General features: G+C 44.9%; 1 protein-coding gene across 6 annotated transcripts in view; it reads right to left on the bottom strand.

Annotated features, from left to right (window-relative positions):
- Nucleotides 1-1,693: 1,693 nt before the first annotated feature.
- MYO1A (myosin IA) overlaps nt 1,694-24,393 on the bottom strand; it is a 141,659-nt gene continuing 118,959 nt past the window's right edge. For 5 of the 6 annotated variants that reach the window (XM_088473196.1, XM_088473197.1, XM_088473194.1 and 2 more), the window contains 7 exons: nt 13,626-13,700; nt 13,216-13,350; nt 11,283-11,389; nt 10,763-10,895; nt 7,656-7,805; nt 7,362-7,495; nt 1,694-2,861 (listed from right to left, as the gene is read on the bottom strand). In XM_088473196.1, coding sequence (XP_088329322.1) covers nt 2,741-2,861; nt 7,362-7,495; nt 7,656-7,805; nt 10,763-10,895; nt 11,283-11,389; nt 13,216-13,350; nt 13,626-13,700 — 855 coding nt within the window. In that variant the 3' untranslated portion in view covers nt 1,694-2,740. The remainder of the gene's footprint in view (nt 2,862-7,361; nt 7,496-7,655; nt 7,806-10,762; nt 10,896-11,282; nt 11,390-13,215; nt 13,351-13,625; nt 13,701-24,393) is intronic. The other variant, XM_088473198.1, reaches the window with a different exon arrangement.

A 24,393-nucleotide genomic window follows, 5' to 3' on the forward strand; every position in this document is an offset into this window, starting at 1 on the left:
TGTCCTTAAATGGTCATGTATACGGAGTTACTAAATGCCAGCATGCATTCGATCATTGCCGGGATGCATCGCATCCGTGCGATTCTTGATGCATCCCGCCCACAGTCTTTATAAACTGTGTACACGGTTTGGTGAATACAGAATAAAGGCACTACAGATCTTTGAACCCTGTGTGGGTGTGGCCTGTTCCACGTGTACACCCCTACACTATCAGTTTGAATCCCTTAATGTGTTAAAGTAGAAAAATTAGTTTGTGAGGAAAATAGAAATACAATGGGTTGGGTATGAAATACCGGCAGTCGGGATGCCTGCGGTCAAAATGCCGAAAGCAGCATCCCGATGCTCGGTAACCCATCTCCCCCTAACCCTCCCTTCTTACACCCTAACCCTCCCCACACCACACCCTAACCCTCCCTTCTTACACCCTAACCCTCCCCGTTAGTACCTAACCGTCCCCCTTTAGTGCCTAGCCGTAACCATCCTCCCAGTGGTGCCTAACACTAACTCCCCCTATTGGTGCCTTAAGCTGCCCATCCACTAGGCGATTAAACCTAGCGAGTCCAGGAGATGCTGGGGATGAAATAAGAGGAAGCGCCAAGTGAGAATGATAATAAACAGAAAATTGACAGGCCTGAACAGCGCCCATTGTCCTGCGGTACCCTGTGCCATGGCACAGGCCGCACTACCCTAGTTACGGCCCTGCATATGATTACCCACCACATTTTTACTCACTTTGGGGCATACTGTATGTATTGTAATTTCTTATGGCTGCTATTCAGGGAAATAAGAAATTACCATTCGCTGGGATGTATAAAAAAAATACAAGCACGGACAGGGGCTGCGATGTATTAGAAGTGAAGTGATCGCTATAGCAATCCTTTCACTTCTATATCATGACTTCGCAGCGCTATTGCGCATGTGCATTCCTGCTGACCACGAATGTGTAGCTGCAATTGCCGGGGAGAGTTCCGGAGGTCCCCTCTCCCAGTAATTTTTGCAGACTGTACCTTATAGGCTACAGCAGCAAATGCCAAACTAGCTTGGTAAATCAGACAACTTCACAGCCCCCATAGAAACATATGGGGGCTGCGGCTGCTGTTGGATATTGAGGGAACACCGCAGATGTTGGGAGATATCTGCTGCTGTCCATTCATCATATATTAGGGTGATACTTAATATTTGTATATACATCCCCCAAAAATGGGTGTTTTCCGGGTATGCAGTCAGGAAGTCAACGGTCGAAATGCCGAACGAAGGTAAGCCGGGTGGTGGCCATGGGGGGGGAGGGTTAGGGGCTCCCGGGGGGGACTTAGGGTTAGGCACCCCCCTTGGGAGGGTTAGGCTAGGGGAAGGGGGGGTTAGGGTTAGGCACCCTCGGGATGGAGGTTAGGGTTGGGTTAGGGCCCCTCCTCCATGGGGGTTAGGTTTAGGCTGCGGGGATGGGGGGGTTAGGGTTAGGCACTAGGGGGGATCTTCACTGGTGCCGGTCTTCCGCCGTCGAGATTTGAAACACCGTACATACTGTAGGTCCGGCGGTCATTCATACCGATCCCGTATTCTGGGGATATGTTGAAAATATCCCCTTCTTTTATCAACAATCGGTTATTGCTATAATCTGTTGTGCACAGTAATATATAAACAAGACTATAAAAGCTACTGAAATAAAAGACACAAGAACAAAGCAAATGCACTCATAAGTCACTCTCAATGTTTATTAATACCGTAATCGTAAATCTCAAGGAAACATTTCAAAATAAAAAACTCAGTACAGTGACAAATGTGTAGATTGAGTTACAGAGAATTAGGAAGGTCAGGTATCAGAAGTGTACTGTACCCTTTAATATCCTTTTCTCAGGTAGCAGATTTCTCAGATAACTACGGTATTTTTCTGAAATCAGTTGATTTATACAAAGTTGTACAGTGGATTCACAAAACATGAGAAGGATAATGATATTCTTCCCTCAGCCTTCAATACTGTCCTCAGGCTCAGACGTTCATAATCATTAAACAAAATCTAGGATTTCTTCCTTGCTAAAAATCCCCGAAGCCCAGCAAAAAATAACACAACACGTGAAACCATTTGTACATCTATGCATTTTATACTTGTAGTTGGAAACTTTGCTAATTCACTTGTTTAATTTACGAATGAATTAAATGTAAGTTCTCAAAGTACAACTAGTTGGACTAGTTGCATTTCTCAGTGTCAGAGGTTCTCAACTTGTGATTCATGGAGTTGTGCAATGAGAAAATGTATAAAAAATAGAATCAATATATACATCTATAAGGGGTGGCATTATTTAAGGGCCAGAGATTAGAGTATGGTGAGAAATAATAGCGTGACTTATTTGTCAGTAAAGTTTAGAGGGTTTTCTTCCATGCAAATGGAGATCATTAGCTGTACATCAAGGCCAATGAGTTATCTATGTCATTATACGCAGTAGGAAATATATGTATTTATTAACATTTACTTATATAGTGCCAGCATATTCCGTTGCGCTTTATATTTAAATGAAATCAAGAAAGAAAGTAATCCAGATATTAAATCAAGAAAGAAAGTAATCCAGAATTAACATACAGAAAACCTCTGAATCAGAAACCAGTTTATCTCTCTGGATAGTATCTAGTTATTATAATGCCTGCTGACCCTTCTGAGTCACCCAGTGGAAACTTTTTCAGCTATTTAACTCAGAACATCGCTCTTTCTGCTGATACAGCGCAAGCAAGTTTTTTCTGCCGATCCCTATATGTAGACTTCCAATCTTTGGTTTCCTTTTTTCTTGTACACGGGGCCCTTTCCATTCTGCCCAGCTGACTCAATTAATTTAACGACCACAGGATCTTTCTTGAACCTTACTGTAAACCTGGATCAGCAGAAATGATGAAAAATTTATTACACAATGTACATGATAAATGAGAGATACAGTATATATATATATATATTTTTTTTTTTTTTTTATCAAACTCAGGAATAGTGTTACTTGTTACCACCTGAAAACGGTGTGCCATAGGTGTAATAGGAGTGTTTCAGGCTTGGTTTAGCACTTTTGTTGCTTTGTTTTGTATTAATGCAATCCTAACATGTTTATTCTGCAGTGACTATTATAGCAGATGAAGGGAGTGGGAATGGGTTCATGTGAGGGCGCTGGGTTTCTGGGTTGGTGGCCCGAGTACATCAATTAGTGTATTTCTGAATTTATAAATATCCCCAGTCTTATGGGTCACAAATAATATCTACTGCATTCATTTTCGGTTAGTTGATAATTGTTAAAAACACCTAGTAGACACTGTGTGGCAATGCAAATCAGTGACTAGTAATTACTGTAGACATGTACAAGGAACGTTTAGCTAAATGAATAAGCCCAGGGGTGCAGCAAGCAGGTGCACTCAGGGCCGCCATCAGGGGGGGACTGTCGGGACTGGAGTCCCAGGCCCGGATACTCAGGCATAGAAGGGGGGCCCGCCCGCTCATCTTGACTTTCCCCCGCTACTACCTTCGTGCCGGTATATTTAGTGTTTCAGGGCCTCCCGCAGCCCGGCCACTAGTTTGTTTCCACCCTTTGCCTTCAGCAGCAGAGCGCTGCAGTAATCAGCTCGGCGCAGACTGGCAGGACGGGCAGCCAGGACATGATGTCCCAGCGCAATAAAGTTTTCATTGTTTAGTATTGAGCTCAGCGCGTGTGACGTCATGACGTCCGTGCGCTGCCACAGAAGAATGGACTGGAGGAGCCGTAGCCGCCGCATTTAGGAGCTCAGCAGAGACAAGGCCAGAGTAGGAGAGGTAAGTGGCTGCTGAAGAGAGGGGAAAGAGCTAGAGCTGAGGGAGGCCATGGGGTGAGGCCGAGGAGACACACGATGGGAGCTGAATACCATGGAGATACACAAGAGGGGACAATAGATGGGAGCTGGAGACCATCGAGAGACAGGTAAGGAGGGGGGACAATAGATGGGATGGAGCTGAAAACCATGGAGAGACACAGAGGAGGAGGGGGCAATAGATGGGAGCTGAAGACCATGGAGAAATGCAGGAGGGGACAATAGATGGGAGCTGGAGCCCATGGAGACACACAAGGGGAGGAGGGGGGACAATAGATGGGACGGAGCTGAAGACCATGGAGACACACGGGGGCTGTGACCATTGAGGGGGGAGGAGCTGAGACCATAGAGATACACAGGGGGAAGGAGCTGAAACCATGGAGATACACATGGTGAGAGGAAGGGGAGCTGAGACTATGGAGATACACGGGGGGGGGCTGAGACCATGGATATACACAGAGGGGGAGGGATATGAGACAATGGAGATACAAAGGGGAGGGGAGCTGAGACTATGGAGATACACGGGGGGGAGCTGAGACCATGGATATACACAGAGGTGGAGGGATATGAGACCATGGAGATACACAGGGGGTGGGAGGAGCTGAGACCATGGAAATGCACGAAGGGGGGAGACATACAGGGGCAGGAGCTGGGGCCATGGAGAGACACACGGTGGAATCTGAGGCCATGGAAAGACAGGGAGTGGGGGGAGCTGAAGGAATCCATGGAGAATCATGAGATGGAGTGGAGAAGCTGAGGATGCTTGAGAAACACGGGGAAGCTGAGGCAGCTGGAGAGACAAGTTGGGATGAGACAGCTGGAGAGACGTGGAGGTGAAGGCCTGGAGATATTCCACAATTTTAAGAGTAACAGCAAAGGCTGGGGCACAATAATCTTCATTAAGACACAAGTTCCATAAAAACCTGTATTACATTTGTTGTATGATGATGACATTGGTTATATTCCTATGCAAACAGATGTCTTCCTGACCTTGTGATCACCTACATGAATAAAGAATACTGAGTGAATTTACCGGCTGCCCAGGGAGGATCAATTTCTTCAGAGGTTCCCCATTGCTGATAAACCACGGTGTAGGTAAGAAAAGTCGCAAGCCGACCGTTCTGTATCTAGGCGGTAGGAGGAGGTGTACAAGGCCCCAAATTTTCTGTTGCCAGAATGGTATTGACTCCGCATTGATGGGGACAGGAGGGCTGCTTTGAGGTGAATAAGGTATATGGAGGAGCCTATGCGCACTAGATCGAGGATATAAGGGCTAGCTGGGGAGACGGGGGGGACAATAAAAAAAAAACAGAAGCGAATGCTGTGGAACTGGAGAGACACTGCGGGGCTGGAGTTTCAGAAACACGGGATGGGAGGGGGGGCCCTGCCTGTTTTGTCAGACCTGGGCCCCACATTTTCTGATGGCATCCCTGGGTGCACTAATACTGTACCTGTAACAACCACATAGTATATGGCTATAGGGGAAAATAATAAAATATTCAATTTGTATGAATACTGCAAAATGAAATAGCCACATACTAAGCAAATGTAACCATTTAAAAATAAATTTCCCAAACATACGTATTCTACTAAAAACCTAATAATCTAGATTTTTCTTTAGATTTCGCACTTTGAGCAGGGTTTTTATTTCTATTGTCACATGTCTGTATGAAAGATAAAGTCATGTGTGTTTTAATACCCACTATGTATTATTACTTGCTGTGTACAGCACTCTCCTAAATAAATACTATTATTGAAGTGTTGTGCGAGTATTCTCTGTGCACCCTGCAATGATATCTTGTTTTCTTTGCATGATAGATGGGAACTGTTTGAGAGATATATGCTAATGCCATCGCAGCTGCGATCTTTGGTGGATCGCAATTCCAAAAACATACTAATGACTCACTTGCCGTCCAGTGCTTAGAGACGCCCAGTGAAAGCACAAAACCAGAAACATCGAACTCAGATTAGGCAGCCATCAGCCTTCTGAGTAAGTCTGAGGTGCTGTAGACATAAACTGGCCACACATCTAAAGATGATCTGTCCAACCAGCCAACTAGTTGGTTGGTTGGAATGAAACTCTGATAACGTATGGGAGTAACTGATGATCAGCAATTTGCTCCTAAATGCCAGAAAACAGATGAAAATGGTCGTCAGACAAGTTTGTTAAATGTTTGATCTAAACAATTTGTTCAAACAACAGTTTTTGTCCATTTTCCGGCATTTGGGAGCAAATTGCTGATTGTCATTTACTTTCATCCCTTACCAGATTTTCATTCCAACCAATCAACTAGTTGGCTGGTTGAACAGATAATCTGTAGATGTGTGGCCAGGTATAGCGGGTCCCCAGACACGCAGAGGGCTCTTCTGCTGCTGATTAAGTTATGGATGCCCATGAAATGGAGTTTAAACGGTCTGACATGCCTGCGTTATACTAACCACTCCCCATAATGCTGACTACCGGTCACTCACTTTGCAGGTGAATCCTCTGCTGCCCATGAGCAGTGCAGTTTACACGCATGCGCAATGACATGCAATGTAATAATAATAATAATAAAAGTGGTTTATTTTATCTTAATGTACACCTTATGCAAAAATGGAAGACATGGTGGGGAATAAAATTTTAGTTATTAAAGACATTTTGAAAACCCTTAAGGATTTAGGGAAAATGTTATTTACAAATACTTTACACTGACAAGAGCTTTATAACAAAACAAAAATAATGTAACTATGACTACAACGAGCTGAGATACTGTACAAGCATTTCTAGGGAAAGGCTGGAACGCTTTTTCCTGGGAACCGCAATATTAACCCGCGATTTCCAAAAGTTGTTTCTCATCAAAGCGGGACTTTCTTAGTATCAATGGAAAGCTGAAACAATGTTAATTTTGGCCTCTGAGGTACAAAAGTGATATTGTGAATTATCAAAAAGTTATTTGACAACAACTTCTGTGAAAAATATAACATTTTCAGTTATTTGAAAACTGTGTGGAAACCTTTAGGATTAGGAAAAAAAAAGTGTAATAGCAAAAAAGTTTCCAATTAAAATCAGCTTTTGACCTAAAAAAAATAAAATTTAAATCGGAAGGCTAGAAGCTGAGATATAGCCAATTTCAGGGAATCGTTGGCGGCATCTTTAATGGCCGCCATTTTGGTGTTCTACACAGATTTTCAAGTGGCTCCCTATCTGAAAAGCTCTCTTTTGATGCTAGTGGCATATTCCAATCACAAAGTGCAGCATTATTTTATATACCAGATGTACTATATGGAGATACTGCACCAAAATAATGCTCAATTTATTTGTTGTTTATTAATTCATTTAAAGCCCAGGTAAGCGGAAACAAGCATTGCTACAGTAAATCAATGCAAAATCTCCCATGTGATAAGCTGTGTCGGTGTTAGCACATAGCTGGGGGCAGAGTGTGGGTCAGGGGGCTGTTTGTCATATTTGCCTTTGGTGCTAAAACACTAAACCCACCACTGGAGGCAATGAAAGTGTTATGTTGTAATTTATAGATAGTAATCCATAAGTGGTGACAGAAACATACTCATCAGTAACCTGTAGGTTCAGCTTCTTTCGTGTTGTTTCCTGTACGGATTGGTGAAGCTTGGTCAGGATTTCTATTACGTGGTCACTGGTTAGAAGCATGTCATTTCCCCCCTTTCCGCCTGGCGTGGATGTCTGGAACACAGAGAATGGTGGAGCTGCTGTAGTCATTACAAGGTCAAAGCATACTGTATAAAGAGCACAATTTAAGGATCTGTGCTTTGAGTGAGCTTAGTAAATTAGGCCTACTGTATTTAGGTAACATACGCACTTTAGTACATAAAACAAAGATTACCTGAGTCAGTTGAATGAGAAAGAGCCCATCGCTGAATTTACTAACAGATACACTGGCAATTTCATCCATTTTCACAAGCGTCTTCACTTGTGCTTTTGAATCCACAAGAGCGATGTGAGATTTTGTTAGTAAAAATATTATGGCTGTTCCCTGAAATAAAATACACATGTACTTATAGGAACATTTTCCATAATTCAGTGGTAATGTACTTACAGTAGTTCTCATTGCTCACAATTAGAAGCATATTCACTACTATAAATGCAGATTTTAATTTGTGCTTATTTTATGCAACATTTGCTGAATCGGTATAAACTATTTTCGCAAAAGCCTGTAACATTACCCTACACATATGTGCAACTACATTTAGAAGTGGCGGCATCGGAAAATGTAAGTGAATGGAAACTGATCATATCGCAATTCAACCAGCGGTGCGATGGCATACTGTCCTATAACAGCCACTGCTTTTATTGTATACGTTTTATCAATATTCACTGTCTGATGTAAAAAGTGTGAAAACCTCAACGATATTCAGTTTTATTGTGATTAATGTGACGCAGATTATCACATTGTCAGAGTCAGCTCTCTATAACAAGTGCCTCTGGAGGTTAGGGGATACGTCTACCCAAAGCTGAAACTTTAGTTGCGATGGAGCCAAAGTTCTGCTGCATCACAACATGTTACCTACAGGAAGTTTGCTGTTATTGTGGTGTTGTTACTTGACCTACAGTCTGGTAAAATTTGGTTTAAAGATGGATAGTCTTACAATGTTAAATAAAAGTTACTAGAATACCTCTTCTCTTAACGCCCACAAAAGCTAAGTATCCCTAGTATTTAAGAAGGAGGGACTGCAACAGATATCTCTTTTACCTGCCATGGTTTCTCCATTTCCAACCGCAAAAGCAGTCCACATAGGTTTCTAGGGGGGCCGCTAAACATGCCCGATTTACCAAGCTCCGAAGATTGGCCCGGCACCAATTGCTATCTTTAGATGGCTTTGGGCCATAGTAGCCCTATGGGCTACTCCTTCATATTTTGTAGGAGAGGGATCCGCAGGAAACCTGTCAACCCCCATTGACACATGCACCGCCCAAAGGCTACGCTTGAGCAGTACGCTTGTTAGAAGCTCTGTACTGGTGCCCCAACTATAACAACTGCAAGTGGTAATTTACATTACCATATTGTGATTTGGGAGGTAATTATCACCTTATAACGAGCATCTTACATTATAACCCGCACCAATTGTCTAGCACCTTGTCTCTTTTACTATGAAGCCCATTGTCTGAAATGGGTTGGCTAATTATTCTTTGTAAACCTCAGCTCAATGACTGCAAACACTCCGAGACTCCACACTCCAGCCTTCTATCCCAATCAGAGCCGTAGCTAGGGTAGTGCGGCCGATGCCATCGCACAGGGCACCACAGGTTAGGGGGCGCTGTTTGAGCCTGTAAAATTTCTGTTTATTATCATTCTTGCTTGTAACTTCCTCTTATTTCATCCCCAGCATCTCCTGGCCTCTCCTATCTCTTCCCTGGCCCTTCCCCATGAAGCCATGGCCCTTTTTTGGGTGCATTATGTCCCTTTGAAAAATGAGGGAGGCGCCAATGCTGTTTCTTGCACAAGGCACCAAAAAGTCTAGTTACAGCTCTGATCCCAATACATCTCTAGACTCCACTTAGACACTTGAGTAGTCTCTACATTAAATAAAATTGCATGCTACGGTGACTGTGGTTTCAGTTGTGGAATTGCAAGTACAAGAGAAACTTGCTGTCACAATGACTGCAATAGTGGCTGAAAAAAGGAGGAAAAGATACTGTCAGGAGATAGGACTTCATTGGCTGGTAGATTTCCCTTTCCTCTTTTGCCCTAAATGCCAATAACCAATTGAAGATCAGTGCAGGACAGGAAAATGAGCTCTAACATCCAGTAGTACAGTTTTTCTAGAGAAGCTTCCTCTCTGGCTAGGTAGATTACTTGCTGTGGCTCCAGAGCACTGTCAGTACATAAACCTCCAGATTTGGGTATGTTTTAAATGCTAGTGACCAGTTTGGGGTGTGGTTTACCATGGCCATAATTAGGGGAATGCAAGGGCAAGTGGTGTCGTCGCACAGAGCGCAGGACCCTGTGGGTGGCAGCGTTGCTGCCCCAAAGGACCTGCATGTGGCTTGCAGGGCTGCCATCAGAAATTATGAGGCTCGGGACTGTCATCCCCCCGGCCCCCCCAGTCCCTGGCCCCAGTCCCACCAGACGGGCCCCAGACCCCCCCGCCACCCGGCCATCCCACAACCCCAGACACTTATCATCATTACCTCCCTCTTTTATCTGTTCTGAACTCCTGGCTGCCACTGCTCTGTCTTCAGTCCTCACAGACCGCGGTGCGGCACCTCTTTCATTTAGCAAAGTAGGTAGGAGGTGTAGCAGGAGGGAGGCTAGTGAGAAGTGACTCACAAGTCACTTCACTTCTATTGTGTGGCGGGGGGCTAGTAGCGGGCAGCGGAGAGGCTACTAGCAGGTGGCAAGGGGGCATGGGTAGGAGCTGACGGGGCCCCTGAGTGTCAGGGACCAGGACTCCAGTCCCGACAGCCCCACTCTGATGGTGGCCCTGCCTGGAACAACACCCCACATCCACTAGTGCTACTGCAGAGAGCTCGGAGCATCAACGCGGTGTTCCAGACAGGCACCCTGCAGCCTATGGAGCGTCCTTACTTACCGGAGCCGGCAGTCCTCCCTTCCCCTAGGTGTGATATCATAACATCACGGATTTAGGGGGTGGGGCCAGCACAGTGCAGCATAGAGCCCTATTATGGCACTGTGAGTTAACTTACTAACTTCCAAATGAGCTCTGCTTTGTGCATTAGCCACCAGACTGAGCACAGTTTGCATACTAGCAACCACTGGTGGTGCCATTACTGTTTACTATCTACCTGATTTGGGTCCCCCAAAAAAATTGGCCATTGGATTACTACCATCACAGTTTGTTGATTGCAATCTACTTTATATACTGTCCACCAGACAGGTATACTGTATATATTATTACATATCACTTTATTTTGTATATTCTGATCGTATGATAAAGCCTATGGTGAGCAGAGTAAAGCTGGAGCACTTACCTTGCCATCAGTTTTGCTGATTCTTTGGGCATTGGCAGCTACCTCTATCTTACCAGGAACACCGGTGACCACCTTCTGAAATTTGGGGTTTCTCTGTATACCCACATGATCTCCCTGGAATGGTTTTGGAACACTAAAAAGAAAGAAAAACTTTTGGATTTTTTCTTGACTACCTCTTATTACAGCCACCCTGATGGAAGCATCAATTTGAACCAAATGTTAAGTACACTACAGTAGGAATGCTTTGCCTGTATTTACACTGAAAGATACTTTATGCTTATTGCACAGTAAAGACAATATTGGAATAAACAAAGTTAGTCTTCTGGAGAAATTGTCACAAAATTAGAAAATAATCTAGAGCGTTTTCCAAAAACTAACCAGTCGTGCATCAACCATTCTGTCGGTTCACATCTTACAACTCCGCTTTGAGAGAAATATCAGAATACCTGCTACTTTGTCATTTTTCATTCAGTTTATTTGTTTGCTTCCTAAAAACAAAATGTAAAAAACCCATACTGACCTTGCTGGATAAGACTTCTTTTTGCCACTAAAGAGTTCACTGGCACACAGTTTATCTTGCAGAACAGCCTTCCGTTGAGGGCCTAGGCCTTGTAAGTATTTCTTGCACTAACCAACAAGAAAAAGTAACAAAAATCTGTTCAAAACTATCATTATCATTTCAACCTGCAAGATGATACTATCTACCGATTGTCCCTTCCCTGTTCATCATTCCAGAACATCCTTTTGGATAGTTTTATATTTAATAGGCAGATTATTAATCACTTTATTTAGCAACATGTCTGATAAAATGTCCCAAAATGACTATTCTCTATGTGTTATCCCTTTATGGAACCTCTATGAATAATAGCTCTGAATATGTATTCATATGTAATGTAATAAATATAATGTTTTTAATCCACTACATCAGAATGAATAAACCTTTGAAAAATTGTCTGCTTTGTATAGATCCCGTACGTTTGATATAATTTCATAATTTTAATGTTTCATTGATTGAATATGTTAAAGTTGCATCATGTCGCTTTTTAGTGTACTACAAAATAGTAATATATACTTCATCAGCACTACATGGATCAGGGGTAGGCAAAACTTGGCATTAGTGCCACAAGATGCACTCACGGATGTTTTGAGTGGCACCATTCCATCTCCTACTAGGTGCACTGTGCTCTTTGCCTTTAACAGGATTATCGGTTTGTTGGAATTTGGTGATCGGGTGGTTGCGGTGTTCCAGAATTTCTCTGCAGGCGTCCAGGTGACTTCGGTGTGGGCCAGCTCACATTTTTAACTGACTCATGTGCATTTGTTATTCTACATCCTGTATTGGTTTATGTGCAATTGACTTATTGCCGTTATTTGTTTTTCTTTAATTTTGTCATTACTATATTCCTTATATTTTTAATATCTGTTTGTAGGTTTTAATAAGCATTTTTTTCTCTAATAGTAAATAATTGCCTCAAGGGTTTCATCCGTCATGCTGTCCTTTTAGTTTTCCTGTTTGATTTCTTGTTTGAGTTTTATATTTATTTGTGCTATTTTGTTTATTATTTTTGTTGCCCCTTTGATCCAGGGCTGGATACACCATGGCCTTAGGGTATAATGGGAGTAGTTGTTCCCATGTTTTCATAGTGTAGAGTAGTTGGGGGAATGGGGTTTGTGAGGGGATCCTAGTATATCGTAAGTTAGGGGTATGGTCTTAGAGGGTGGGGAGAAGTGGGTCGTGGTTGTTCATTGCTATATTTTGTTGTCCATGTTTTCAAGACAATGGCTAGTTTTTATTTTGTTAGTTTATCTATACTGATCTGTTATTTGTTTAATACCCGTCTGCTTTACATGGATAGGTTGGCATTAGAGCGACTCGGTCTGTAGTTGCCTCTGGGGTTTAGATGCATTACACTGATCCCTTTTATAGAGCTGAGTTCATATTTGTTACAATGATACTCACTATTCTCCTGGTTTTGTGTTGCGTGGGCCTGAATGGTGCCTATACTTCACAACTATTATATTATAAGGGGTTTTCGTCTATAATGGGTTTTCTGTATTATTTGAGATACTACTCACCTGCTTTACTTTCTTTGTGCCATGAATACTCCAGTTACCTTTTTCCCTTTATATTCCATCTACTATGCTACCTAATAGATATTCTGTCTTTGGAGTCCTTGCCTGCCATTGAGCAGCTCGTTTTTTGCTATACTGTATTTACTAAGTTCTGTTTTTTTCCGGTCTGCCGCAATTATTATTCTAATTTTATTTGCTTATCTTCCAATGTCTTACAGTGCTATATGTTCATCCTTATATTTTTGTACACCGGTCATGTATTTATCTTACTTACTGTATTTTTGTGGGTGTTAACTTTAAAACTTTATAAATAAACACAATATATAAAAATTATAAAGCAATGGAAAAGAAAATATTATTAAGATGTTTTAGTATCTAACCTTCCAGTGCTGGAATATCCTCATTAGTTCTTGATTTGTAGTGGTAAGGAATTTATATTTAGGAGGTGCCCATGTTTTGTTTGTGGGGGACAGAGATGGAAGATTTTTATTCAGTCCCATAAAATATAGATGAATCTGGGTAATAAAAAGAGGTACAAATATATCACCTATATACACATACTGTATATTGTGCACAAGGTTAAATTCATATCAAAATGTATTCACTTCTACAACTTTGCCTGATATAAGAAAATTACTAAAAAAAACATACAAGGAAACCAAAACAAATTAAAAGTTCAGAAGGACATGTACAAGCTAATGAATTCAATGCAAGAGAAGTTATTTTCTTCTACACTGTTTAATCTCTTTAATAAGCACTATAATTAGTTCACAAACACAGAACAACTCACAATTCTATGGTAGATGAAGTTGGCCAGAGTTTTTGATGCAGAAGACCGGAAATGTTTAGTGTATTCCTTTCTGACCTGTAAATAGAATTGGTGTAATATATCTATTTCACACATATTCATGCAGCGTCAAAGGACTTTACTTGTGCTGTTGTTTAACCATCTTTATTATAGTTATTTATTTAACATAAATCACATATTGTAAATCATCCTGTTTTCTCAGCACAGTAGACATAGGGCCCGATTCAGCAGAGGACGGAATCCCAAAGTCGGACACAAGCAGCTTGCCAATTCCGTCCTTGCTAAAATTTGAATGCAGCAGGAGATGTCTTACATCGGCTGCTCCATCGTGACCACTTCAGCTTACACAGGCTGACCTTGGACGCAGATCTTGGCTTTGCGACTCCCGGAAATACAGGGGCGATACACCCCGTTTCCGTGAATGCATGCTGTCCCCGCCCTTGCACTTTCTGTAAACGTGTGATCACGCAGGACTTGTTCTGCACATGTGCAGATTCCTAATAATCGGGAATCGCGATCACTTGCGTACACTGCTGAATTAGGCCCATAGTCCCTGGTTACTGCATGTGTGTACATGGTTTAATTTTTATAGTACATTACATTTGTTTGTTCTACTACAGGTCGCAGTATGTTTTCAGGACATGCTGGTGTTTGTAGCTCTAAAGCACTAGTATGCTCTAGCAGCCATAAGTGTGTTAGCACTTGTAGTTCTCTACAAGAGCCTGTATACCCAGCAGTTTATAGTTGCCATACTTGCTGGGATCAGTATTGCAAGTAGGGGTGAGCGGGTTCGGATTTCTGAAATCCGAACCCCCCCGAGCCCCCCCGATCCGAGTCCGATCCGAGTCAGGCTCGACTTTTCCCGCCTGACTCGGATCTGACATCGAGGCAAAACGTCATCATCCCGCCTTCCGAGTCTCGCGGGTTTTGGATCCTATATAAGGTACCCGCGTCGGCGCCATTTTCTCACTCGGCTGTGGACAGTGAAGAGGGAGGGTGGGAGTTAGTGCTGTGTAGTGTAGTGTAGTGTAGTGCTGCTGTTGTCCACTACTTCAAAGTCCATAGGGGCTGGCTGTGTTGTGCTGTGCTGCTGTTGTTAATAGGGGCTGTGTCCACTACTTCAAAGTCCATAGGGGCTGGCTGGACTGTGTTGTGCAGTCAGTTCCAAAGTCCTGTGCAGTGTCCCAGTCCTAAAGGGGTGCTGTAGTGTTGTCCAGGGGGTGCTCTGTCCATCAGGGGTGCTCCCCCCAAGTGCTAAAAAAATAATATATTTTCTGTGTTTGTGAATTGTGTGCGCAGTAGCCGCACGTGCATCAACAAAGTAGTGCCAAGCGTGCGCCTGTGTCATAAGTAAAGGGCCGGCTGGCTTGACCGTTAAGGGTGCTGTAACCCCCGAAAGTACACTCCAGTCCAAACCAAAAAAAAAATTATTTTCTGTGTTTGTGAATTGTGTGCGCAGTAGCCGCACGTGCATCAACAAAGTAGTGCCAAGCGTGCGCCTGTGTCATAAGTAAAGGGCCGGCTGGCTTGACCGTTAAGGGTGCTGTAACCCCCGAAAGTACACTCCAGTCCAAACCTAAAAAAAAATTATTTTCTGTGTTTGTGAATTGTGTGCGCAGTAGCCGCACGTGCATCAACAAAGTAGTGCCAAGCGTGCGCCTGTGTCATAAGTAAAGGGCCGGCTGGCTTGACCGTTAAAGGGTGCTGTAACCCCCGAAAGTACACTCCAGTCCAAACCAAAAAAAAATTATTTTCTGTGTTTGTGAATTGTGTGCGCAGTAGCCGCACGTGCATCAACAAAGTAGTGCCAAGCGTGCGCCTGTGTCATAAGTAAAGGGCCGGCTGGCTTGACCGTTAAAGGGTGCTGTAACCCCTGAAAGTACACTCCAGTCCAAACCAAAAAAAAATTATTTTCTGTGTTTGTGAATTGTGTGCGCAGTAGCCGCACGTGCATCAACAAAGTAGTGCCAAGCGTGCGCCTGTGTCATAAGTAAAGGGCCGGCTGGCTTGACCGTTAAGGGTGCTGTAACTCCCGAAAGTACACTCCAGTCCAAACCAAAAAAAAAATTATTTTCTGTGTTTGTGAATTGTGTGCGCAGTAGCCGCACGTGCATCAACAAAGTAGTGCCAAGCGTGCGCCTGTGTCATAAGTAAAGGGCCGGCTGGCTTGACCGTTAAGGGTGCTGTAACCCCCGAAAGTACACTCCAGTCCAAACCAAAAAAAAAATTATTTTCTGTGTTTGTGAATTGTGTGCGCAGTAGCCGCACGTGCATCAACAAAGTAGTGCCAAGCGTGCGCCTGTGTCATAAGTAAAGGGCCGGCTGGCTTGACCGTTAAGGGTGCTGTAACCCCCGAAAGTACACTCCAGTCCAAACCTAAAAAAAAATTATTTTCTGTGTTTGTGAATTGTGTGCGCAGTAGCCGCACGTGCATCAACAAAGTAGTGCCAAGCGTGCGCCTGTGTCATAAGTAAAGGGCCGGCTGGCTTGACCGTTAAAGGGTGCTGTAACCCCCGAAAGTACACTCCAGTCCAAACCAAAAAAAAATTATTTTCTGTGTTTGTGAATTGTGTGCGCAGTAGCCGCACGTGCATCAACAAAGTAGTGCCAAGCGTGCGCCTGTGTCATAAGTAAAGGGCCGGCTGGCTTGACCGTTAAAGGGTGCTGTAACCCCCAAAGTACACTCCAGTCCAAACCAAAAAAAAATTATTTTCTGTGTTTGTGAATTGTGTGCGCAGTAGCCGCACGTGCATCAACAAAGTAGTGCCAAGAGTGCGCCTGTGTCATAAGTAAAGGGCCGGCTGGCTTGACCGTTAAAGGGTGCTGTAACCCACAAAGTACACTCCAGTCCGAACCAAAAAAAAATTTATTTTCTGTGTTTAGCCGCACGTATATATCAAATCGATATAACATAAATGGAGGACCAAACTTTCTCCGATAAAAATAAAATAGAGAAAGATCAAGAACCACTTCCTCCTAGTGCTGAAGCTGCTGCCACTAGTTATGACATAGACGATAACATGCCATCAACGTCGTCTGCCAAGGCCGATGCCCAATGTCATAGTAGAGGGCACATACAATCCCAAATGGCAAAGTTCAGGAAAATGACCTTGAAAAAGACATTTAAATCAGCTGAAGAGAAACGTAAACTTGCCAATATGCCATTTACGACACGGAGTGGCAAGGAACGGCTAAGGTCGATCCCTAGTATGTTCATGACTAGTGGTTCAGCTTCACATGACGATGGAAGCACTCCTCCCACTAAAAAAATCAAAAGAGTTAAGCTGGCAAAAGCACAGCGAAGAACTGTGCTTTCTAAGAAGATATCACAAATCCCCAAAGAGAGTCCAAGTGTGGTGGTGGTTGCGATGCCTGACCTTCCCAGCACTGGACGGGAAGAGGTGGCTCTTTCCACCATTTGCACGCCCCCTGCAAGTGCTGAAAGGAGCACCCACAGTCCACTTGCTGATATGCAAATTGAAGATGTCACTGTTGAAGTACAACAGGATGAGGATACTGGTGTAGCTGGCGCTGAGGAGGAAGTTGGCGAGGAGGATTCTGATGGTGATGTGGTTTGTTTAAATCAGGCTCCGGGGGAGACAGTTGTTGTCCGTGGGATGAAAAAGCCCATCACGGTCATGCCTGGGCAGAAGACCAAACATTCCACCTCTTTGGTCTGGCAATATTTCTATCCAAATCCGGACAACAACTGTCTTGCCATATGTACCATATGTAAAGGTGAAATAAGTAGGGGTAGGGACGTCAACCACCTAGGAACATCCTCCCTTATACGGCACCTGCAGCGCGTTCATAAAAAGTTACTGTCAAGTTCAGAAACTTTGGCTCAGACCGTAAGCAGTCCAGGGACACCTAAATCCCGTTGTCCTGTTGTATCCAAGCGCCTGCAAACCACACCGTCAACTCCCTCCTCGTCAATTTCCTCCTTAGTCAGGATCGGAAGTAGTCCTGCAGGCCATATCACTGGCATGACTGACTCTCCTATCCGGGATTCCTCCGGAGGATCCTGCATTGCTACGCCTACTGCTGCCGCTGCTGCTGTTGCTGCTGCTGCTGGGAGTCGTTCATCATCCCAGAGAGGAAGTAGGAACACCACTACTTTTACTAAACAATTGACCCTCCAACAGTCCTTAGCGAGGAGGATGAAGTACGACAGCAGTCATCCTGAAGCAAAACGTATAACTGAGGCCTTGACTGCTATGTTGGTGTTAGACGTGCGTCCGGTATCCGCCATTAGTGCAGTGGGATTTAGACAATTGATGGAGGTAGTGTGTCCCCGGTTCCAAATCCCGTCTAGATTCCACTTCACTAGGCAGGCGATACCGAGACTGTACAGAAACGTCAGAAAAAGTGTCCTCAGTGTCCTGAAAAATGCCGTTGTACACAATGTCCACTTAACCACGGACATGTGGACAAGTGGAACAGGGCAGACTAAGGACTATATGACTGTGACAGCCCACTGGGTAGATGTATCACCTTACGCAGCAACAGCAGCAGCGTCACCAGTAGCAGCATCTCAGAAACGCCAGCTCGTTACAAGGCAGGCTACGCTGTGTATCACCGGTTTCAGTAAGAGGCACACCGCCGACAACCTCTTAGAGAAACTGAGGGAAATCATCGCCCAGTGGCTTACCCCACTTAGACTCTCCTGGGGATTTGTGATATCTGACAACGCCACCAATATTGTGCGGGCATTACATCTGGGCAAATTCCAGCACGTCCCATGTTTTGCTCACACAATAAACTTGGTGGTGCAGAATTTTCTGAAAAGCGACAGGGGCGTGCAGGAGACGCTTTGGGTGGCCCGAAAAATTTCTGGCCACTTTCGCCATTCAGCGACTGCGTGCCGAAGACTGGAGCGCCAGCAAACACTCTTGAACCTGCCCCGCCATCACCTGAAGCAAGAGGTTGTGACGCGGTGGAACTCAACCCTCTATATGCTTCAGAGGATGGAGGAGCAGCAAAAGGCCATACAAGCCTATACATCCACCTATGACATAGGCAAAGGAGGGGGTATGCACCTGACTCAAGCGCAGTGGAGAATGATTTCCGTGTTGTGCAAGGTTCTTCAGCCCTTCGAACTTGCCACACGTGAAGTCAGTTCAGACACTGCCAGCTTGAGTCAGGTCATTCCCCTCATCAGGCTTTTGCAGAAGCAGCTGGAGAAAGTGAAGGAGGAGCTAAGACGGAGCGATTCCGCTCGGCATGTGGGACTTGTGGATGAAGCCCTTCATTCGCTTTGCCAGGATTCCAGGGTGGTCAATCTGTTGAAATCAGACCACTACATTTTGGCCACCGTGCTCGATCCTAGGTTTAAAGCCTATGTGGTGTCTCTCTTTCCGGCCGACACAAGCCTGCAGAGGTGCAAAGACCTGCTGGTGAACACACTGTCAGCTGAAGCGGAACGTGACACGTCAACGGCTCCTTCTTCATTTTCTCCCGCAACTGGGGCTGCCAGGAAAAAACTTAGGTATCCTAAGCAACCCGCTGGCGGTGATGCAGGGCAGGCAGGACCAAGTTTGGACATCTGGTCCGGACTGAAGGACCTGGCAACAATTTCTGACATGTCTACTGTCACTGCATATGATACTGTCACCATTGACAGAATGGTGGAGGATTACATCGGTGACAGCATCCAAGTAGGCATGTCAGACAGTCCATACCTGTACTGGCAGGAAAAAGAGGCAATTTGGAGGCCCCTGTACAAACTGGCTCTATTTTACCTGAGTTGCCCCCCCTCCAGTGTGTACTCCGAAAGAGTGTTTAGTGCAGCCGGGAACCTTGTCAGCGAAAGGCGTAGGAGGTTGCTTCCACAGAATGTGGAGAAGATGATGTTCATCAAAATGAATTATCAGCTCTTCCAGGGAGACCAGCCTCCAGAAGGTACAGAGGGACCTGTGGTGGTGGATTCAAGTGGGGACGAGTTAATACTTTGTGAGGATGAGGATGTACACACTGAAGAGGGTGAGGAATCGGTGGATGAGGAGGATGAGGATGACATCTTGCCTCCGTAGAGCCAGTTTGTGCAGGGACACATTAATTGCCAGCTTGTTTTGTGGGGGCCCAAACGAACCAATCATTTCAGCCACAGTTGTGTGGCAGACCCTGGCGCTGAAATGATTGATTTGTTAAAGTGTGCATGTCCTGTTTATACAACATAAGGGTGGGTGGGAGGGCCCAAGGACAATTCCATCTTGCACCTCTTTTTTTCTTTGCATTATGTACAGTTTGGGGCCTAGTTTTTCTAACTGCCATCCTGCCTGCCACTGCAGTGTCACTCCTAGATGGGTCACGTGTTTGTGCCGCCCACTCGTGTCGCTTAGCATAGTCATCCAGCTACCTCGGTGCAACCTTTTGGACATAAAAACACTATTGTGAGGTGTGAGGTGTTCAGAATAGACTGGAAATGAGTGGAAATTAAGGTTATTGAGGTTAATAATAGCATAGGAGCAGAAAAACCTACAAATTCTGTGATTTTAGCTGTTTTTATGCTTTTTTTCAAAAAAATACAGATCCAAAACACAAAACCCAGAACCCAAAACACGGAAGGGTGGTTTTGGCAAAACCAATCCAGATCCAAAACACGAAGAAAGATCCAGATCCAAAACCAAAACACAAAACACGAAAAGTGGCCGGTGCACACCCCTAATTGCAAGACACAAAAAAGCTAAATTATTCACATTATTACCCCAACACCCATTTGCTATTGGTGTGGGGAGGAGCCCCAGGGCTGGCTTTTAATAAAATGGGCCTGCAATATTTTATGTTTAAGTTAATGTTCATGCAGACACATTTTAGCATTATGACGAGTTGCACATATCTTCTTAAGATACATTCAACTCAGAATAAACATGTAAATGCGGTACACATATTTGAATAATTAGAGCATCTGTGGTAATTATGGTATGAACTCGCTGCGAGTTCAAACACTGTTTAACAGGCATTCATCATGTCTCCTGCCCTAAACTATCACTCCAAAAAACTGCTGTTTCTACTAAGTCAGTCTTTTGGAAGTGACAGACTTTTCTCCTGCTCCGCTTCAGTTTTCACTGCCTGTCTTAAAGCTGCTCAGCACCAGGCTGTGAAGAGAGCCTAAACTGCAGCAGAGAAGAGAACCTCTCTCTCCAAACCTATCTGCCCGCACACCCGCCCGCCCGTCCACAAAGCTTCTACAGCCTTTGCCATATGCCCCCCCCCCCCCCCCCCTCCACCCTGCAGGTACAGTGGAGCGGGGATGATGAACGGAACTGAAGCTGTCACAGCCAGAGCTGTGACTACAGGTGTCAGACCCCGGCAGTGACCACCGCCATGTAGGTTGCGGAGGCGGGCACAGTACAGGGTAGTGGGGAGGTAGTGAAGCGTGCAAGCAGCAAGGAAAAATCCCCCATCCTCCGCAAAGCTTCAGCCACAACTGCCGCCCGCCGGAGACTGCCCCCCCCCCCTTCGCTCAGACCTGCAGCAGTGTATAGGTCCTCGACCGCCGCTGTGCCCTCTCCTGGCCCAGCCTCACAGGAAGACTGCTCTGGGAGCCAGGAGGGAGCGATCTTTTCAGATCCCTCTGCTGTATCGGATGCTGTACGCCATCTCAGGGTTGAGTACAGTATTACTGTCAAGTTCCTAAAAAAATGTCGTTTTCTTTTAAATGAATTTCAGAATTTCCACATTCCCGTAATATAGTATGAGGACTGTGGAAATTACCAAAGGACAATTGTAACCAGGAGATATCTGTGATATCTCCTGCATTACAAGAATGATGAATAACCCTGACACTTAATTTTCACCTACTTTTGTAGAAATTGAGTGATGATGAATAGACCCCTATAACATCAAACTGGATACAAAACAAAATGTATTCATTACTATTTTTTAGTATAAACTATAACATGATATCACTAAGTCTAATAACACAAAGTATTTTTATATGATGTTGTCTCCAGTACAGACTTCCTCCGAGTGCTCCTGTTTCTTCCCACACTCCAAATACATAATGATAGGTTAATGGCTACTGACAAAAATAACCCCAGTGTGATAGTTTGTATGGTCTCCCTGGGGCCGACGCAGGGTCAGAAGTAAAATTTGGGTACTTTGCTCCAAAAAAAGCGCAACATATTCCCGCACATACTGTATGCATAGCTGCACATATCTCAAAATGTGAACGTTTCTGGTAGCATATACGTCTGGTTTACTAAAAAACAGCAATCATCATCATTATCAGTGTGTAATTGCACCTGCCCTATAGTATAGTATACAGCAAAATATAGCATCCTAACAAGTATATATACGCTATGTGCTGGCCTGCATGGGAAACATCTAGACGTAAATATGCCAGAGTCATCTTCTCTATTCCACCTCAGTGAAGACTAGATACATTTAAATGAGGGTGAATCTGCGTAGCTGCATATAAATGCGTTCATTTACTAAGCATGCCCAGTGTGACTTCACACAAGATACGCTATGCAAATGGGAGGCATATGTTCATAATCATGTATATAGGGCCTCATTCAGAGATGGAACATGTTAGAAGATCAGTGCATGCCCAGGATCTGTGCTGCCGATTGAGGGCGGGTATTGGATGGAGCTGGGCTGCATTCCTGGAAACAGAGGCATCTCCCCCATTTTCTGGGAGTGCCAAGGCCAGGATGCAGAGTTCCTGACCCTAGCTGAGCAGTTCTGTTGCCCATTCTGAGTAAGCTTAACCTTGAGGAATCACTGCGGCTATTGAGCTTAAGCTTACTCAGAATGAGGAATCACTGCGCCCATTGTGACCAATGGTTATGATGATCATCTGATGCTGCGCCTTCGGACATGGCACTCGGATTGCAGATGCCGGGAGGAGGTGTCTTTTTGCTACAGATGCCTCCTGCAGCATTAGCATATGTTAACATCACTGATACGTCCAAAGATGCTAACTGCGTCCATTTCTGCTAACTGCTTCCATCTCTGAATCAGGCACATACAGTAGGCACTATATAAATAAGTGTTAATAAATAATTAATATATTTATATTTCTTTTGGTATTTCAGTAGAACATGATTAATGACGGAAAGTACAATATATCTTCTGCTGCCAGGGCCACGATCAGGGGGGACTGCCTGGTCTGGAGTCCCAGGCCCAGAGAGAGAGGCTCCCGTCCAGGGACGGACTTACCGGGGATCAGGGACAGGCTGGTCCGGGGGGCAGGGTGCCATTAATGATTGGGGGTGTCTGCTTGAGATCTGGCAGACTATGGTTTCAGCAGGGGCTAAAAAAAATGGTTGCCCCCTTAGCAGGCTATGGAAAGACTGCTGCCATGGACCAATAGGGAGCCAGGTTTCCTTTCCCAGGAACCCAAGGGGCTGGAGAGGGCAAAGGGGGCTGGGCTTATCGGGGGAAAGAAGAAGATGAATAGGTGAGTAAAACTATAATACTGTGTTCGGCATAAATCTATAAATTTGACAGGCAGAGGGGAATGTTTGTGGGGAGGGGGGCACTGAGAGGCAGATGGAACTGTGCATGTGGGGGTCACTGACAGGCAATGGGGAGTGTGTGTGGGAGGTGGGGAATGTGGAGGAGGATCACTGAGAGAGATGGGAATGTGGGGGGGATATCTGAGAGAGGGGAGAATGTGGAGGGGATCGCTGAGAGAGGAGAGGGGAATATGGAGGAGATCGCTGAGAGAGGAGGGGAATATGGAGGAGATCGCTGAGAGAGAGGGGAATGTGGATGGGATCACTGAGTGAGAGTGGGGAGAATGTGAAGGGGATTGCTGAAAAAGAGGGGAATATGGAGGAGATCGCTGAGAGAGGGGAATGTGGATGGTATCGCTAATAGAAGGGAATGTGGAAGGGATCGTTGAGAGAGAGATGGGAATATGGAAGAGATCGCTGAGAGTAGGGGCGGATCTACACTGTTCTTTTAGGGGAGGCGATTAATTATGACTCCTCCTCTTCCTGTATTGGCACCTCCCCTTTCTGTTCCCAATGCCTCCCCTTCATAGGTTTTTTTTGTGGCCACATTTATTATTACAATGTATATATTTATGTATTCACTATGTGTGAATACATAGTTTGAGCACCAGCAGCCATCTCTCTGCTCCCCCCTCCCCCAGCACCCCACTCCCCCCACCAATTCCCTGCTCCCCCCTTCCCCGGCCATCTCTCTGCGCCCCCCTTCCCCATGCCCCTGTAGTAGTGCCCATATAGTAATGTCCCCATAGTAATGCACCTGTGCCCATCTGGTAATGCCCCTGTAGTAGTCCCCATATGGAAATGACCCCATAGTAATGCCCCTGTAGTGCCCATATGGTAATGCCCCATTAGTAATGCCCCTGTAGTGCCCATATGGTAATACCCTATTAATAATGCCCCTGTAGAGTACCCTTATAGTAATGCCCCCTGTAGTGCCCTTATAGTAATGCCCCTGTAGTGTCCTTATAGTAATGCCCCTTGTAGTGCCCTTATAGTAATGCCCCCTGTAGTGCCCTTATAGTAATGCCCCCTGTAGTGCCCTTATAGTCGCTGACACACACACACAAAAAAAAACTTACCTTAAACCCTGCTACTGCGTCCGCCGCCGTCCGGTCGATCAGTGCTGTGATCGGAGCCTGTGTAATGCACTCTCCACTCTCCGCGCATTACACAGGCTCCGCTCACAGCACAGGCTGAACACAGACTGCTCAGCTCAGTGCATGATGCGGACTGTCTATGCTAGGGGGGGCGATCGCTGCAATTGCCCCCCCCTGGATCTGCCACTG

Source organism: Taudactylus pleione, unplaced genomic scaffold, assembly GCF_031769625.1.
Source record: "Taudactylus pleione unplaced genomic scaffold, aTauple2 ptg000130l, whole genome shotgun sequence".
Taxonomy (NCBI): Eukaryota; Metazoa; Chordata; class Amphibia; order Anura; family Myobatrachidae; genus Taudactylus; species Taudactylus pleione.